The 16803-nt window shown below is 37.8% G+C and overlaps 1 protein-coding gene across 4 annotated transcripts in view; it reads left to right on the forward strand.

The window, feature by feature from the left end:
- epha7 (eph receptor A7) overlaps positions 1-16803 on the forward strand; it is a 306767-nt gene that overhangs the window by 245168 nt on the left and 44796 nt on the right. The window contains exons 6-10 of one of the 4 annotated variants that reach the window (XM_072555071.1): positions 97-221; positions 3966-4134; positions 13672-13825; positions 14751-14792; positions 16297-16352. In XM_072555071.1, coding sequence (XP_072411172.1) covers positions 97-221; positions 3966-4134; positions 13672-13825; positions 14751-14792; positions 16297-16352 — 546 coding nt within the window. The remainder of the gene's footprint in view (positions 1-96; positions 222-3965; positions 4135-13671; positions 13826-14750; positions 14793-16296; positions 16353-16803) is intronic. The other 3 variants (XM_072555088.1, XM_072555079.1, XM_072555096.1) reach the window with 3 other exon arrangements.

Consider the following 16803-nt stretch of genomic DNA (forward strand, 5'->3'; position numbering starts at 1 on the left):
TTTTACTGAAGCTGCAGGGATATGTGGCTGATTGGTTTTGATTTCAGTCTTGGATTGAGTTTTTCTAGTAATTATTAACGTTGCTTGTCCAAACAGCTCCCTCGCAGGTTAGTGGCGTAGTGAAGGATAAAGTACAGCAGAGGACTGTCAATCTCTCCTGGAAGGAACCAGAGCATCCCAATGGAGTCATCACAGCATATGAAATCAAGTACTATGAAAAGGTGAGGGCTGCACGGGCTCATCAATAAATATGATCCACATTGTACTGACCCTTAAACCCTCCAAGCTAAACATTTAAGGCTGTTTCCAATGCTTAATGTTAGATTTGTATTCAAAGACATCCATTACGTTGTTGATTTGACTCAGACCTGAAACCTATGTACTCGGTTATTACGTCTGATGGCACGAAGATTTATTTGAAAGAGCCGTGGAGCCATTCAGAAGCGAAGTTCAAACTTTTATCGCAGGCTTATGCAAACTGGTTCATCTTAATCGGAGTAAAATGCTCATTCTGTTTATGACGGCGAAAATCAGCCAGGACCACATCCTACTGCTGTTGAGAATTATCTTTGCTGAATCTCCATGAGCAGAATTTCCTCTTGTGTTTGTGGACTCCTTATTGGGCCTGAAATGCACATCCAACTCATAACTGGTTTGTTCTGGGGATTTTCAAATCCATTGTGGAGTTTGCAAGCTGCAAGGCAACGTGGGAGGAGTATGAGTTACTGACTTCACTGATTAGAACATTGAGTAGAGGAGTTGAGTCATTATGTTGTGGCAGTACAGGACATTGATAAAGCCACTTTTGGAATATTGTGTACAATTCTGGTCCCCCTTCTATCGGAAGGATGTTGTTAAACTTCAGAGGGTGCAAAAAATATTTAAAGCTTGTTGCTGGCACTGGAGAAGTTTGAGCTGCAGGGAGACGCTGAATAGGCTGGGACGTTTTTTCCCTGGAGCATCAGATACTGAAGGGTAACCTTCTTGAGGGGCCTGAATAGGGTGAATAGCCAAAATTGTTTTCTCAAGGTCTTACATGCATGGAATGAGTTGCCAGAAGAAATGGTGAGGGCGAGTACAATTACATTTAAAAGGCATTCGGATGTATATATGAATTGGAAAGGTTTAGAGGGATATGTGCCAAATACATGTCAAATGGAACTAGGTCAGGTTGGGAATTCTGGTCAGCATGGATGAGTTGGACTGAAGGGCCTGTTTTTGTGCTGTATGACTCTGATTCTGTGAGTGTACCAAATCCACTAGGTACAGACCTGAGGTGCTGAAATAGCAGTGGATTCAGGTGAAAATAAACTACACCTTTCACTGTCTAATTAAAAAACAAGTATTTGTTCTTATGGAAAAATTAACCTGCAGTGCCTGTGACATAACCCCTCCTATTCAAAAACCCATCCAAATTAAGTTGTGTAAGAAAGCAACCATGTTTCAGAGATTTAATCAGAATGGGTTGTTGCAAACTCTAAAAATGCCAGGAGCCCCCCTGAGCAGCTGTGTGAGCTCAGTATTTCACCAGGTTATGAAACTGAGTTAAGTATTTATAATGGCCACAAGTATCAAATCAGTTCAAGCCCAGAACCTCTTGAACTGAAAGAACCTGAAAAATGAGCTGATGATTTTTTTTTCAAGTTCAAAGCCAATTACCACTCAATCAATTGGATGGGTCAATTTGTTGGATTTTCTTTTATCCGTTTGCAGTTCACACATTTTCCCCATGGCTGTGTGGGTTTCTAGTGACTTCTCCAGTTTCCACCATGCAGGTTAGGTGGATTGGCCATATTAAATTGCTATGATAGTGCCCAGCGATATGCAGACTAAGTGGGTTAGCCATGGTAAATGTGGGGATACAGGGATAGGGTGCAGTGCTGGGTCTGGCTGGGATGCTCTTTGGAGGGTTGGTTCAGACTCAATGGGCTGAATGGCCTCTTTTTGCATTGTAGTGATTCTGTGATTCATTTAAAACAAGCTTTTTTTTAAATAAAGTAAAGGATATCTGAACATTTTGATCATAATCTAAATCATGACAGTTGGGTTTTCTATAATACATCTCCAGGTTTGAATGCTTTAGTCATTAGGAAAAGTACTATAATGTCTGTTAACACTTTAATAATTCTGATCAATGTATTGGCCAACTTACTTTTGTAGAACAAAGTTCACAGATCAATTACTGTTAAAAAAACACATCTACATTGAAATACAACATGTAATAATGATAAATAGGGATATTTAACATGTGTCAAACTTTCAATAATTGACTGCTGGAATGTTTCTGACTCCTCTTAACTATCTTCTACAATTCATTTGATCATTTGATGGTTATGTATTTTATCAAGTTTCCAAAACACACAGTAGCACACACAGATAGTGGAGGGAGGCAGATATCCTAGTTGTGATCCTAACTTCCAAAACGTGTGGACATTTCAAACCTAAGACCTTCCTGAGCCAAGAAAATGACACATAAAAATAACAAAGGTGAGAACTTTTCTCCCCAGTAAAACAAATGATCAGCATTTCATGTCTCAATTCCTGTCTCCACTGGGAGATCAACATCTGACCACATACTAAGTGAGAATATTACAGTATTTGGTTTTATGACTCACCTGCCCAACCCATATCTTAAACAACTAACAATAGACTTTATTTATGGTCACTTGCTGTAGTATAACAGCTTAGGGTCTACATCCTAGTGAACTTATTTTCTCATGTATCTCCAGACAATGAACTCTGCCACCTTCCCTTTATTTTCGGGAGGAGTTGTTACTCGCCTTTCTTAACGTTTTATTCTAAAATGTGGTAATTTCTGTTTTAAGGGGGTAGAGGTGCACAATGCACAAGTAGGACAAGAGAGAAAACTATAATAAGAAACAAATCTCCATTGGCAATCAGTACAGATTATGTGAGGCAAACTCACTCAGTGCTACTTTACACAATATCACTTAGAAATTTAAAAATAAATATTAAAGAACTCTCACCTGCATCATTAAATTTTCTTGTGTATGTGAATGTAGTACCATATTCTGGAGAGAGATTTGATTATGGTGAAAATTTCAATTCCTTGGAAAAAGCACAGCTTTTGAAGATAGTGATGGTAACTGATGTGGGGCGTTACTTGCATGCATGTGAAAGCTAGTTCAAAGCCTAAGGTTGATGTCGATAGACAGTCATAGATGTGAGAGGGAGATGAAGTTTGAGATTCCAACTCTGAACAAAGACAGCAGCCAGGTTAAAAAAAAATATCATAACATTGTGATTGATAAAAGCTGTTTCAGTTCAGTGATATCACCTAGCTGCAACAGAAAATTGTATCTAACCTTTCAGACATTAACAAATCATATTGTAATAGCAGATACTGACTGATATACCAATAACAAACCTCCAGGGAGAAATTCCACCTGGCAGCAAAATGGTACTCTCACTCTCTCCACAGCAGTAAATGTCTTTTCCCTACAAAGTGGAAAGCATTCACTTTGAAGCTGGTTTTTGTTGTGCTGATGAAGTGATAAAAATGAATTAGTTCTGGAACTAGAAACTGGAGTTGAATTATGTGTATTTAACAGAGTTTATTTGAAAGCTGTGTTCTTCCTTTAGAGAGATTTAATCAGAACAAAGATTAAAGTATGAAAATAATAGACTGGAATAAGCTTTTAAAAAACCTATTTTAACAAGATTGAGTGCAGTGGATTCCCAGGCTAAATTTCAAAGGCTATAGTTTGATCACAAAAGTTTAGGTGATGCAAGCCCTGGTGGTTTCTGAGTGTTATTTGAATTTTTCAATTAATTCTAGAACCTTTAACTCATTTGTGTATGTTCTATTATGTATGTTGTGTACTCATGTAGTATGTTTAAAAAAACATTCATTTTGTTAATGCAGTGACTCCAAAATTATAAACACTGTCTCCCCCTTTTTGAAATCTTGCTGCAGCCTTAAATACAAGTTATTTGTTTTCCAGAATCTAAAAGAACGGACTTATTCTACAGTCAAAGCTACCTCAACATCAACTACCATCAATAACCTGAAACCAGGCACAGCCTACATATTCCAGATCCGAGCATTCACCACTGCTGGCTATGGGAACTACAGTCCTAGGCTGGAGGTCTTAACCCTTGAGGAGAGTACAGGTAAGAGATGTGATATGTATTTCCTTCTGCGTTTTCAGGCAGGGAAATGTACTCAAAACAGATTCAACCTGATTCAAAATTTGTAGTAAGAGAAAATAAAAGATAACAAAAACAGAAATTGCTAGAGAAACTCAGCTAGCCTGGCAGCATTCACAGAAAGAAAACAGAGTTAATGTTTTCAACTTCAGTGGCTCTTCTTGAGACCTTCAGTTGTGAAGAAGTGTCACTGAACTCAGAATGTTAACCGTGGTTTCTCTCCACACATGCTGCCAGTCCTGCTAAGTTTCTCCAGCAATTTCTGTTTTTGTTTTCTTTCAGATTTCCAGCAGCTACAGTTCTTTGTTTTATTTTAAACAAAAGGTAAGTTATCCCAGACTGCTTCATTGCCAGCTTCATCCCAACAAAGGCAGGTTATTTTGTGGCTAATCATGATTTTGTACAGCTATTCGAAGCAAAAGGAAGAGCGGAAGAGAATTGCATTGGGAAAGGATACTACACTGCCTGTAATTTCCCCCACAAATGACTTAGGGCTTGCCACATCATTGAATTCTTAGATTTTAATGTCAAGTGCATATGTACCAATGATATAGGTAAACAAAGGGATGACGACCTGAAATCCGAATATGGAAAGTTAGGAAATAAATTAAAAATCAGGAAATCAAATATAGTAATCTCGGGAATACTCCCAGTGCCACTGGAATTAAAGGATAGGTCAGATGAATGTATAGCTGGAGAAGTGGTACACCAGGGAGGGGTTTAGGTTCTAGAGGCCTTTGGACCGTTTCTGGGGAAGGTGGGATCTGAACAAGCCTGACAGCCTGTGCCTGAACAGAACGAGGACAATTATCCTCATGGGGATAAATATTCTTTTACTAGTTCAGTTAGAGAGGTTTAAAATAGTATGGTGGGGGAGATTGATTAGATTCCCTACACTGTAGAAACGGGACCTTTGGCCCTACAAGTCCACACCAACCTACTAAAGAGTAACTCCCCCCGACTAATGCACCTAACACTATGGGCAATTTAGCATGGCCCATTCACCTAACCAGCACATCTTTTGGATTGTGGGAGGAAACCGAAGCACCTGGAGGAAACCCACACAGACATGGAGAGAATGTGCAAACTCCACATGGACAGTCACCCAAGGCTGGAATTGAACCTGGGTGCCTGGTGTTGTGAGGCAGCAGTGCTAACTACTGAGCCGTCATGTCAATGGGGGCCAAAGTGTAGGCTTAGATGGATCAGATTCAGATCAGGAGACAGGAGTTGGCACATTAGTTACTGATGAGATCAGCAACTTAGAAAGACAAAAGAAACAAGGATTAAAAAGCATCCAGCACAAGGAATTGACGGGATTAAGCTGTTGATATTTCAAGGCAAGGAGTGTTACAAACAAGGACGATGAATTAAGGGCATAGACAATCACATGGCAGCACAATGTTGTTGCTACAGTGGAAACCTGGCCAAAAAGAGGAACTAAATGGACAGCTGAATGTCCCTGGGTACAGATTTTTTTGGCAGGATAGTGTGGGTGGCAAAAAGGAGATGATGGACAAGTATTGGTTAAAGAATCGGTTAAGGTTTGGAGAAGGGATAGTAAACAGACCAGGTTATCACATGAGGCTTTATGGGTGAGCTTAGGAATAAAAAAAGGGGCATTCACACTACTAGGAATATACTGTAGACCCCTAAATATTGAGAAGGAGAGAGAAGAACATCTATGCAGACAAATGTCTGCCTGTAGGAATAAGTGGGCAGTGATAGTAGGAGACATTAGTGATCCCAATATCAACTGGGTTTCAGACAATATAAGGCATATTGAGGTTGAAAAATTCATGTACTGAGTCCATGAAATTTTTGTAAACAATATGTGACAAGCCCAATGAGAGGAGATACAATTCTAGGTTTAGCTTTGGGAAATAAAGATGGGAAAGTGGCAATGGGAGACAACCATACTGGGGATAGTGACCACAATTCCATTAGATCTAGCATTATTATGGAAAAGGAAAGAGATAAATCAGGAGTAAAAGTTTTAAACTGGGGGAAGGCACATTTAACAAAATTGAGAAATGATTTGGCTGAGGTGGAGTGGATAGGACTGCTAAAGTGTTAAACCAATGGGAGGCACAAAAAAGTGAAATACTTAGAGCACAAAGCAGACATGTCCCCTCCAAAGATAGGAATGGTATTTCCAAATCTACATCCCTGTGGTTGTTGAGAGAAAATACAAAGGAGGATTAGACAGAAAATTAATCTTATGATCATCACAAAAATCTCAACACTGTAGATTGCCAAGAGTAGTACAGAAAGTACAGGGATGAAGTGAGAAAAGAAAGAAGGAAATCAAAAGGAGGGCATGAAAAAATGTTAGCAATCAACATCTGGGAAATCCCAGAGATATTTTACCAGTATATAAAGAGCACAAGATAGTTAAGGAAAAAGTAGGACCTATCAGAGATCAAGAAGGAAACTTCCGTGAAGATGCAAAGGACATGGGAAGAATTTTTTAATTCTTTGTCTCCACAATGGAAAGGGATGCTGTAGATATGATGTAGATTTTAGTAATCTAAGAGAAACAGTATGAAAAATAAGACAAAATAATCATAGTAAGGGAGGAAGTGTTAGATCAGTTGGGATCCTTGATGTTGCCAGGACTGGCTAGATTATTCCCGAGACTGTTGAAGGAGGTCAGGGAGGAAATAGCAGATGCTGTGAAAATTATTTCTCAATTTTCACTAGACACAGGTGAAGTGCCAGAGGACTAAAGGAATGCGAATGTGGTTCCAATGTTTAAAAAAGATACAAAGGAAATGCCAAATGATGATAGCCCTGTTAATCTTACTTTGGTGGTGGGCAAATTGCTAGAATCAGTCCTGAGAGATCAAATAACTTGTCATTTTGAAAGGCATGTTTTTGTCAGGGATAGTCAGCATGGATTGGTTAAGGGAAGGTCATGCCTAACAAATTTGATTGAATTATTTGAGTAAGTGACAAGGAGGATCGATGAGGGTACTGCAATGAATGTTATCTACATGGATTTTAGAAAAGCATTTGACAAAACCCCACATGGTAGACTGGTCAAAAAAGTAAAACCCCAGGGGATACAGGGTAATGTGTTAAATTCAATCCAAAGTTGGCTTAGTGACAGGAAACAAAGGGGAATGGTCAATGGCTGCCAATTGGAAAGCTGTTTCAAGTGATATTCTGCAGGGCTTGGTGCTAAAACTCCTGCTGCTTGTTTTATACATTAATGATTCTGATTTAACGTGGGTAGTACATTTGGGAAGTTTGCAAACAACACAAAAATTGGCCATGTAGTGGATAGTGTAGAGGATAGCTGTAAGCTCCAAAATGATGTAGATGAGTAGGTGGAGTGGACAGGCAAGTGGTAGATGAAGTTTAACTCTGATTAGTGTGAGGTAATGCATTTAGGGAGGTCAAACAGTAAAATGGAATACACAATAAATGAGAATATACTGAGAGGCGTCAATGGGATGAGAGATCGAGGTGTGCAAGTGCACAGGTTCCGAAAGGTAGCAGTACATTTAAACAGGTTGTAAAGCTGGCATATGGAATGCTGTCCTTCATTGGCAGAAATATAGAGACATAGTGATGAAACTGTACAAGACACTGGTGAGGCTAAGATTGCAGTATTGTGTGCAGTTCTGGTCACCTCATTACAGAAAGGACATAATTGCTAGAACATAGAAAAGTATAGCACAGAACAGGCCCTTTGCCCCACGATGTTGTGCCGAGGTTAAATCTGAATTAATCTGGAGAGAGTGCAAAGAAGATTTACTAGAATGTTGCCAGGGCTGAAGAAATTGGAGAGGTTTGTGTTGTTTTTCTTGGAACAGAGAAGGCTGAGGATTGACACATTTGAGGTATACAAAATTGTAAGGGGTAGAGATACAGTAGACAGGAGGGACCTGTTTCACTTGGCAGAGAGTTGAAAATCTGAGGGCCATAGATTCAAGCTAAGTGGTAGAAGTATTTGGAGGGACGTTTGAAATATACACTCTGCATCAGACATGTATTGGTCTAATTCTGTGTCTCAGGATTCAGTGTAATGGTCCTGATAGTTATTCAGTGCCCATTATAGAAGGACACATCTGTGAGTATTGCATGGAGAAGGGTTTGGGTTGACTATGAGACAGTCATTGGTTGAAACTCACTGAGAAGTCTCACAAATCCAGCAAATGTGTTGTCTAATCCCCAGCTTCTAATGACAGCCAGATTACAACTGGGGCCTAAGAAACTGCAACTATGATTAAAAAAAAGAATCCGCAACATTAAGGGAAAGGCATGAATGTTGTTTTTCAAACATAGCAGATTTCTTTATAGGGTGCTGCTGCTAAAAGGTGATGAACAGAATTTCATTGAATAATTCATTACATACACAATTCTGAAGAAGAGTCAGACTGGACTCGAAACACTAACTCTGTTCTCTTTCCAAAGATGCTGCTAGACATGCTGAGTTTCTGCAGCATTCTCTGTGTTTAGTTCATTACATAAGGTCATCTTAATCAGATCAACATACCTTGTCGCAGCTCTGAACCTGTGCAATCATATGAAAGGGTCACTAATTGAAAAGTTTAAATGTTTCTTTCTTGTCAGCTTAACAATGAGTTCAGCAAGCGTGGTTGTTGTTTTATTTCAGACTTCACCAATAGTCATCTTCTATTGACTACTAAAACATGATTTAATTTTAATGAATAATAAACATGACAAATGATACCCAATTTTTCTAGTTAAATATGATAGTGATTGCTACATCATACCTATGCTGTTCTATTGTTATAACCGCAGCTGATGGTAATACTGGAAAAGCTGGATCCCAGAATGAACTATGGCTTGATAGATCAATGTATAATTTTTGCAACTCATTAACATGATGGTTAATCACTGAAACATTCTTATGAGGTTAGAGATGTTCTTTAATAGCAGACTATTAATTTATTATAAAGACGAGAGAGAAAATAAAGCAATATACCTAGAACAGTTAGAAAGGTATGAACACACAGAGAAACAGATTTTAACCTGTTTCTCAATTTCCCCTTTATGAAAGATATAATTCAATAGAGATAACACTCCTATCTTAACTGTAAGATTTGCGTAATTGACTCCTCCCAGGTTATTTTCCTTGAAGTATGGAGATAAGTTTGCCATTCCTTGTGGAGGCTTCTGACATGAATCTTTCACTGTTCTGATAGCCTAAAGTTTTCCAGTTTTAGCAACTTGAAAATTTCCATCTAAACTCTCCTTTTTTGAAAGTTCTTCAAACAACCACACTTTGGCTAGTGAGACTGATTTCCCTGAACCAAAAGCTTGATTCTCCTGATCAAAGAAACAATTCTTCCATCTGAACTGACCTCCAGATTCTTCTGAGCCAAGACCTGAACCCTGTGTTCTGAAGTCACAACTAAACTACTGACTTTCTGGGCTGTTATGAACTCAGCAATATAAACTTTCCATCTGTTAACACTCCAGACGTTCTGCCAGAAACATGCTTTCTTGGAACTGATGCCTAGAAGTCACTGCTCCAAAATACTTTCTGACCTGCTTTTAAAAAATGCCTTTTGAGAGCCAAAGCACGTTGACCTGCCTTGTGCACCTGCATTGTGCTTTACTGTTTAAGAAATGCCGACTACAGTATAGATAAACAATTTTGTTAGATACCAATTCTTGGTGCTAAGTCTGCTATGATATGCCAAGTAAATTGTATGCATTAGAAATGCTCTATAAATTGACTATTACAAATACTGCTCACATATTGATTCTTATCTGAATTGAAAAAAGCTACTACATGCTTATTGTTATTTGAACAATATTATGTAGATACTAACAGTGCTGTTTAATATAGACCTATATTGACTCTGCCAAAGGGTGTATATTGACTGTGCTAGTTTATGTTAACTGTTATGTAAGTTGAGCATGCTGTTGAACTCTGATATTATGTTTGCCTGTGACTGATAATACACTGCTTATTAATAACTGCTGACTTTAACACTTGTTTACATTGCATAATGACGATACATGCTGAAAATGTTGTTATATGTTGTACTAACATTGTTGTTATATATTAAATGTATATGGTGTAAATGCATCTTTAGCAATGATTAAATTTTCAATGTCTTGTATTATATGTACTAATTAGTGCTGGTAGTAACTTGCTGCATTGTACACTGCAGATACAATTTTATTATCCTGGTGGTATGATAATATATATTGTTATTACTGTTAAAGGCTGGTCGTATTATGTGACAGATTTTAAGTGTTATTGCAACATGATTGTTTTGGAGGACACGTGTTGACCTTTTTTCTGTGGTCAGCAGTGCATTATTCACTTGATGAATTTGTTTTGGTTAGACCAAAATCACTAATATTTCAATGTGATCCTGATGATCAGAAATAATAACTGTTAATAAAAGAATAATTACTATAGTAATTGAAAGTAGTTAACCGAAACTAAATACCCGTCAGGTATGAGGAAGTGATATCAAGGCTGTGGTCTTGTTAGAATTTTAAAGCAGTTTCTCTCAGTCACTGACTCAATGTGATTATTGTCTTAGTTCTCATTAACTTGTATTTAATTCACATATGCAGTTAAACATTATGGGAATGGTTTTGGAACAGTTTTAAGATAAAGCAATTATTGTATGTCTCAGTACTTCTTCCCTCTGAGTGGCTGACATTTTCCTTTTTACTCCTTTCAATGACATTATCATTTTATGCAAATTCCTTGCCTGGTTTCCTTTTTTTAATGCTAATTGTTAAGTGGAAGGACTACTTGTGAATATTAAGTGACCAACAATGTCATTGTTGCACAATGACAACAAGAAAGGGAATGGTTAAACATTGTTTAATTAAGGTTTCCAAATGAATGTAATTGATTCCTGCCTAACTAAGCTATAATTTCCCCGAGCACGAGTTTTTTTTTCCTATGGGCACCCTTCATCTCACACCAACATAAGTAGATTAACTCAGTAATTTTCTAATCTTGCCTCAAGCTCAACCTTCACCTGTAGTGTTAAGGTCAGCCCATTTGGGATCAAAACTTTCCAGAAAGCCCTGAAGATTTCATTGATGTCCTCTTTTCTAGTATTGCAATACACTTACACAGGGGCATATTATTAGCTTTCTGATCAGTTTAGATTCTCTTAATTAGATAACATTGTTGTAATTGCAGTGCTTATGATAAGTGCAGTACTTCATTACTCTCTGGCACTTATTCTTCGCCTTGCAATCAACCTAAACGAAGAACTGGGAATTTAAGATTCAGTATCGATGGCTAGCAGTTAAAGGTAGTAAGTAATCATTTCATCTGTGATTGAAGCTTTGGGGCCTCTAGCTAGATTTCTACAATAGTTAGCTGGCACCAGTTGGACTGACTTGTTTAGTTACTGTAGGGATTATGTGGAAACTGCAGTTTGACCTAGTTTCAGTGGAGAAAATCAGGAAGAGATCAAATAATTACACTTCTGCACACAATTGCAAGTGCATTAGTAAATGCATGCATTTGCGAATATATCTTCATTGTCATTATTTTAAGTATGAAGTTTGTTCAGAATGCATATGAACAAGTAGCTATTATCCTGTTATATAATGTGAAATAACTGTGAAATAAGATTTGCTGACAGCCACGACAAGAGCCTTTCTTTGTGCCGGCTGTAAACAGTAAGGCAAGACATCATAATATGAGCAGAATATTCCTGGCTGAATGTGCAAAGTGCAAAAAAAAGGGAAGGTAAAGCATTGCAAAGTACAGGTGCTGTGTGCATCCAGATGGGTTCAGAGTGAATGAATGCTATGACAGCAAGCTAAGAGCCTCGACATCCAGCATGGTCCACTCTATAAGCTGGTTGCATGTTCTTGAAAACCACAATGTCCATGCTGCAGCACTACAATGATAGCTTCTGCCAAAGCCTGAGGTATAGCATTAAAGTGCGTTAATGACCTGTATGTGGATGGAGTTGTGCCATGAGGGTTTTTAGATACTGGATGTGGGGTGCTTGTAGTTGGTGCCCTTGGAGTATGCAGTTGGTGCCCAATGTCCAAAATGGAAGGTGTTCAGAATAAGCAGCGAGCTGAATTATCCAGGCGCCCGATTTGGTTTCCTTTTCATGTTCTCTGGATGTTGTTTGGCAAATTTTATAAAATAGAAAAATGAATATTAATGAGGGCAGCTGGGTCATCAACAATCACCTGGCACCATGCCATTTGTGAAAGGCATAAATGATGGCTTTTCTGGTCTCGTCTGATTCAACCCCAAACCTCAGCATTGCTCGTGTCACTTAGCATTAGCACAGTGTATTAGCAGAGAAAAAGTCTCCATGTATAATCAGTCACTATCCCACAACTGCAGTATTTCAGAATCCTTCTCTGCTTGACACTAGAATTTCTTAAAACAAAATCCATGCAAACTTTGGTTTCTTTCACTATGGTATAGTTCAGTATAATAAAGTTATTTTCTGTTTCATCCATACAATTTCAAAAAACACAATTAAAAGGATTTTGAATCACAGTGGAAAAAGTAATTTCTTGCATTATATATTGCTGGATATTATATCCATTTATTTTTGCTTTGAATATTCATCAGCTGACTTGATCATTTGAGTGTTCGCAATTTGATGCACTGAGGTCTTGATGAACTTTTCACCTTTTTATGTTAAAGATAGAAAGCATAATCCTAGCTGTAGATCTTGTGTAAACTGCATGCTGTTCAATATCAATTGAACAAATCTTCAATTCCAATATTTAGTCTTTAGTTTGTACTTTCTGGCAGCAGACTTCAAAGTGTTCTGACGATGGAATGAGAACAATAACAAAAGCAAGTTGACAGTAATTAATAAAAGATAAATGTGAGTAATCTAATAAGAGGAGTATTGTTCCATCCTTTATCTGTGAATGCTAAAACATTTATGATTTAAATGGGTCAATTTGACACCTCATAATTCTCTAATAATGTCAATTTTCTGCCTCTGTACACTCTTGTTAAATACATATATTTGGCCAGCCTCGTTTTAAGCATGGAATTTCTGACTGCATTAACAGCAGAACTCTGAGCTGCATTCTTAAGATTGCAAATTAACTTCAGTGTTTTCCGCAATAGTCGAACTGATTAGTTGAAATACGTGATTATTGAAGAGAAGATTCAAGCAGATGGTTGAAGATGCTTCAGATTTGTCAGTAGTTCCTGTGGATAAACAGAAAATTCTTGTTCTCTTAGTTAACCATTTCAATAATCTCTCAGTTTTGAGCATTTGTTCAGGATGCACATATATTCTGGAAAATAAAACTATAAAAGGCTGTGCCATGTTCATGAACAGAATAATAGATTCTTCAACTCGAATGCTCGACAGTACAAAAGCTGCTGTTCTTTTCAAGAAAAATTTCCATTGTTTGCACTGAGTTATGTTAATTTATTTTGGGCTTTTGTTTATCTGGAGGTTTGTCTTCCTCTCAAACTTTTGTGAAATATTATCCTGCTGCAATTTCAGCCATCCTGATGTGAAATGATTTCCATTCTGTTTGTAGCTACAGCTGCTTCCACTGAACAGAACCCAGTCATTATCATCGCTGTGGTTGCCGTAGCAGGGACCATCATTCTAGTCTTCATGGTGTTTGGTTTCATTATTGGACGAAGGTATGGAACTAAGGAACATGCAGACGTGGGGCACACGATCGAGGGGTACGTGATCGTGGTGTGTACAATTAAAGTGCATGCAGTTGTGGGAGAGGGGATGATTGCAGTATGTATGATTGCTGGGAAGGAAACAGTCCACTCACTCAGCCCTAAGCTTATACAGATCATGTTGCAAGAATAGAAAATCAAGTCAACTAATTAGAGTAATGAAGAATGAGAGTTAATAAGGATGTTCAGTCTTCAGTTGGTTACGTATGTAAGAATTAAATGAGCAACTAATCAAACGTTTATTCATTCCATGGCTTTTTGTTGTACATGATATGTGTAATGTCTTCTGATGTGAAATCCCTTCAATTCATTTCGTTGGCAAGGCTCTGCTTCAACGTTCACCTCAAGTGTGTTGTGTCAAAGTTTCATTTCTTCCAGTGATTCCTCCTCTCATACCTAAACAGTTACCACAAATGTACCTCAGGACTCTATCCTTGACTCCCTCCACTTCATTATTTGTGCCATTGATATGCTATTCCTTGGTGACATAATCTGCAGTCATAGGGTCAAAGTCCACAAGTAATCTGATAAAGTACAGCCTACTTCAGAAGTACTTCATTGTAAAGCACTGTGGGACGTCCTGAGGTCATGAGAGGTGCTATATAAATGCAAGTTTGTCTCTTTTTTTAAACCTCTTTGCTTCCAGCATCGACACAATCGGCTAATAATAACACCTGGAGGAGTTGAAGGTTCTTCAGCTTAAATTTGATGCAGAAGCCACTCTCCTCAGCTCCCACCAACACCCTACTTGCCACTGTCCTCCACTCCATCATCCTGAAACCTTGTGTCTTGGCAGTCTTCTCCTTTCCTGAAAGTACCTCCTAAAAACCTTTCTGTTCCTCCATGCTTTTGGCCCTCACCCCTAAACTACTGTTTCCCTTTTTCTCCTGCTTGATGTTCATCTTTCTTCCACCGTGTGAAGCATTCTGAGATGTTTTCCTTACGTGAGGAGAGCGATAGAAATGTAAGTTGTTGCTGTATTTTTTTTTCTTGTTTCTGTTTATGATAATTGTCTAAGTGTTGTATCGAATGCTGTGAGAGAAAGACTGTTAAGAATGCAGAAAATGGTCAGGAGGCATAAAGCCACAGGAGAGGAGTAATGTGGTGTGTCAAAAATACTGCCTTAGAAAAGCATTGTCTCCCCTGTCTAATATTTGTAACTCATATGCATGCAGGGTAGAGATTGCACTTTATTTGTGTGGAAGTCATGAACATATGAACATACAAATCAGGAGCAGGAGGCCATTCAATGCTTTGAGCATCAAGATTTTGATAACACTTATAAGGATTCTAACATTTCCAATCTTTGCATTATCACTACTATAAAGGTGACCAGAGTGAGGATTTAGACATTAATGCATTAACTATTCTCATTTGTCAGGTACATACAGAAATATTGTATAGAATTATTGCCAGGTTCATAACAGGGCTGCAGATTAAAATAAGATTAGTATATTGGTAAATTTAGATTATTTTCTGTGACTTTGTAACTTAAACCCACAGTTCCCTTCATTCTTTATTTTACATTTTCATTGTAGTGCATATTGTTATTATCACAGAATTATATATGGTGAGGCAGCACAAATTTACTTCTGTAAATCAGAAAGTTTAAATCTTGTCATCCTACATGAGCATATGTGTTACCAGGCCATATGATAAATTCAGGCTACACAACAGCATACAAGGCAAGCGGAACATTTCCTTACCCGGTAATTACTTGGATTATGGTACAAATATGCAGAATGGTACAACTCAAATTGGTGCTGCATAATAATCTGCAAATACAAAGCATACAACCCAATAATGTGCAAACTATCAGATTGCACAATAATGTAGATACAGCCACAAAGATGAAATGAAACTTAAATGAGAGTGTTAAATAGATGTTAGCAAAGCATCCCCACATTTAAAAGGACATTTGGACAAGTACATGGAGAGGAAATCTTAAGAGGGATGTGGGCCAAATGCAGGCAAATGGGACTAGTTCAGATTCGGAAACCTGGTCAGCATGGACAATTTGGGTTGAAGGGTCTGTTTCTGTGCTGTATGATTCTATTTTACAACATTGACTTTCACAGAGAGACAAGTTGTACAAATATACAATAGATTGCTGATCTGTGACCAAACATTTTGCATCGCTGCTAAATTTGAATTTCACCTCAGAATATTCATCATATGCAGTAATATGTAGTACAGGAGCAACATATCCAAAGAATGCAGCACAGGCACAGAATGATCAGACTGATTCATGAGATATGCATAAACATGAAAAAAATTAATTTCATTTGTGCATTTATAAAAAATATTAAGCCCTGGAATGACCAAATTGTACACTGAGAATCCTAAGCTGAATAGCAACTTTGATATGTCAGTCCTATTGCAAGTGCTGGCATCTATATTTAGCAGCTTATGTTGACATATATCAAAGATGTATTTACTTAAATGAATTATCTAATTTTCTTATTCAGGCACTGTGGCTACAGCAAAGCTGAACAGGAAGGAGATGAAGAGCTGTATTTCCACTGTAAGTAAACTAATTAACCTTCCAGCTCTCCGAAGCACTTGAGCTATTTTGTTGCCTTAATGTTCATCATTCTCTGCAGCTCTTATAAAGTTATTTTCCATCATTGGTTTAACACAGTTCAAAGTTTGCACTTGTCAAACATGACTGTAGCATACTGTAGAAATTGGGCTCCCAATGAGTCATGTACTATGCTTCTCACTTTGTTTATATTGATTATCCTGCATTATTCCACCGAAGCCTACGGAACTGTTAAATTGAAATTGCTGCTTTTAATTTGAACTTTACATAACATGAGGGTATGCCACCATAAAATAATAAAATAATGATCCTTTTAATTTTGCTATCAGTTTTTGAGTCTATACTGTGTAACCAGTTGACTTCAATGTGGCAGAACAGCTGTCAGTGGTTAAAAATTGTATAGTTAGACAAATCTATACAAACAGAAAATGCT

Source organism: Chiloscyllium punctatum, chromosome 3 (genome assembly GCF_047496795.1).
Source record: "Chiloscyllium punctatum isolate Juve2018m chromosome 3, sChiPun1.3, whole genome shotgun sequence".
NCBI classification, from domain to species: Eukaryota; Metazoa; Chordata; class Chondrichthyes; order Orectolobiformes; family Hemiscylliidae; genus Chiloscyllium; species Chiloscyllium punctatum.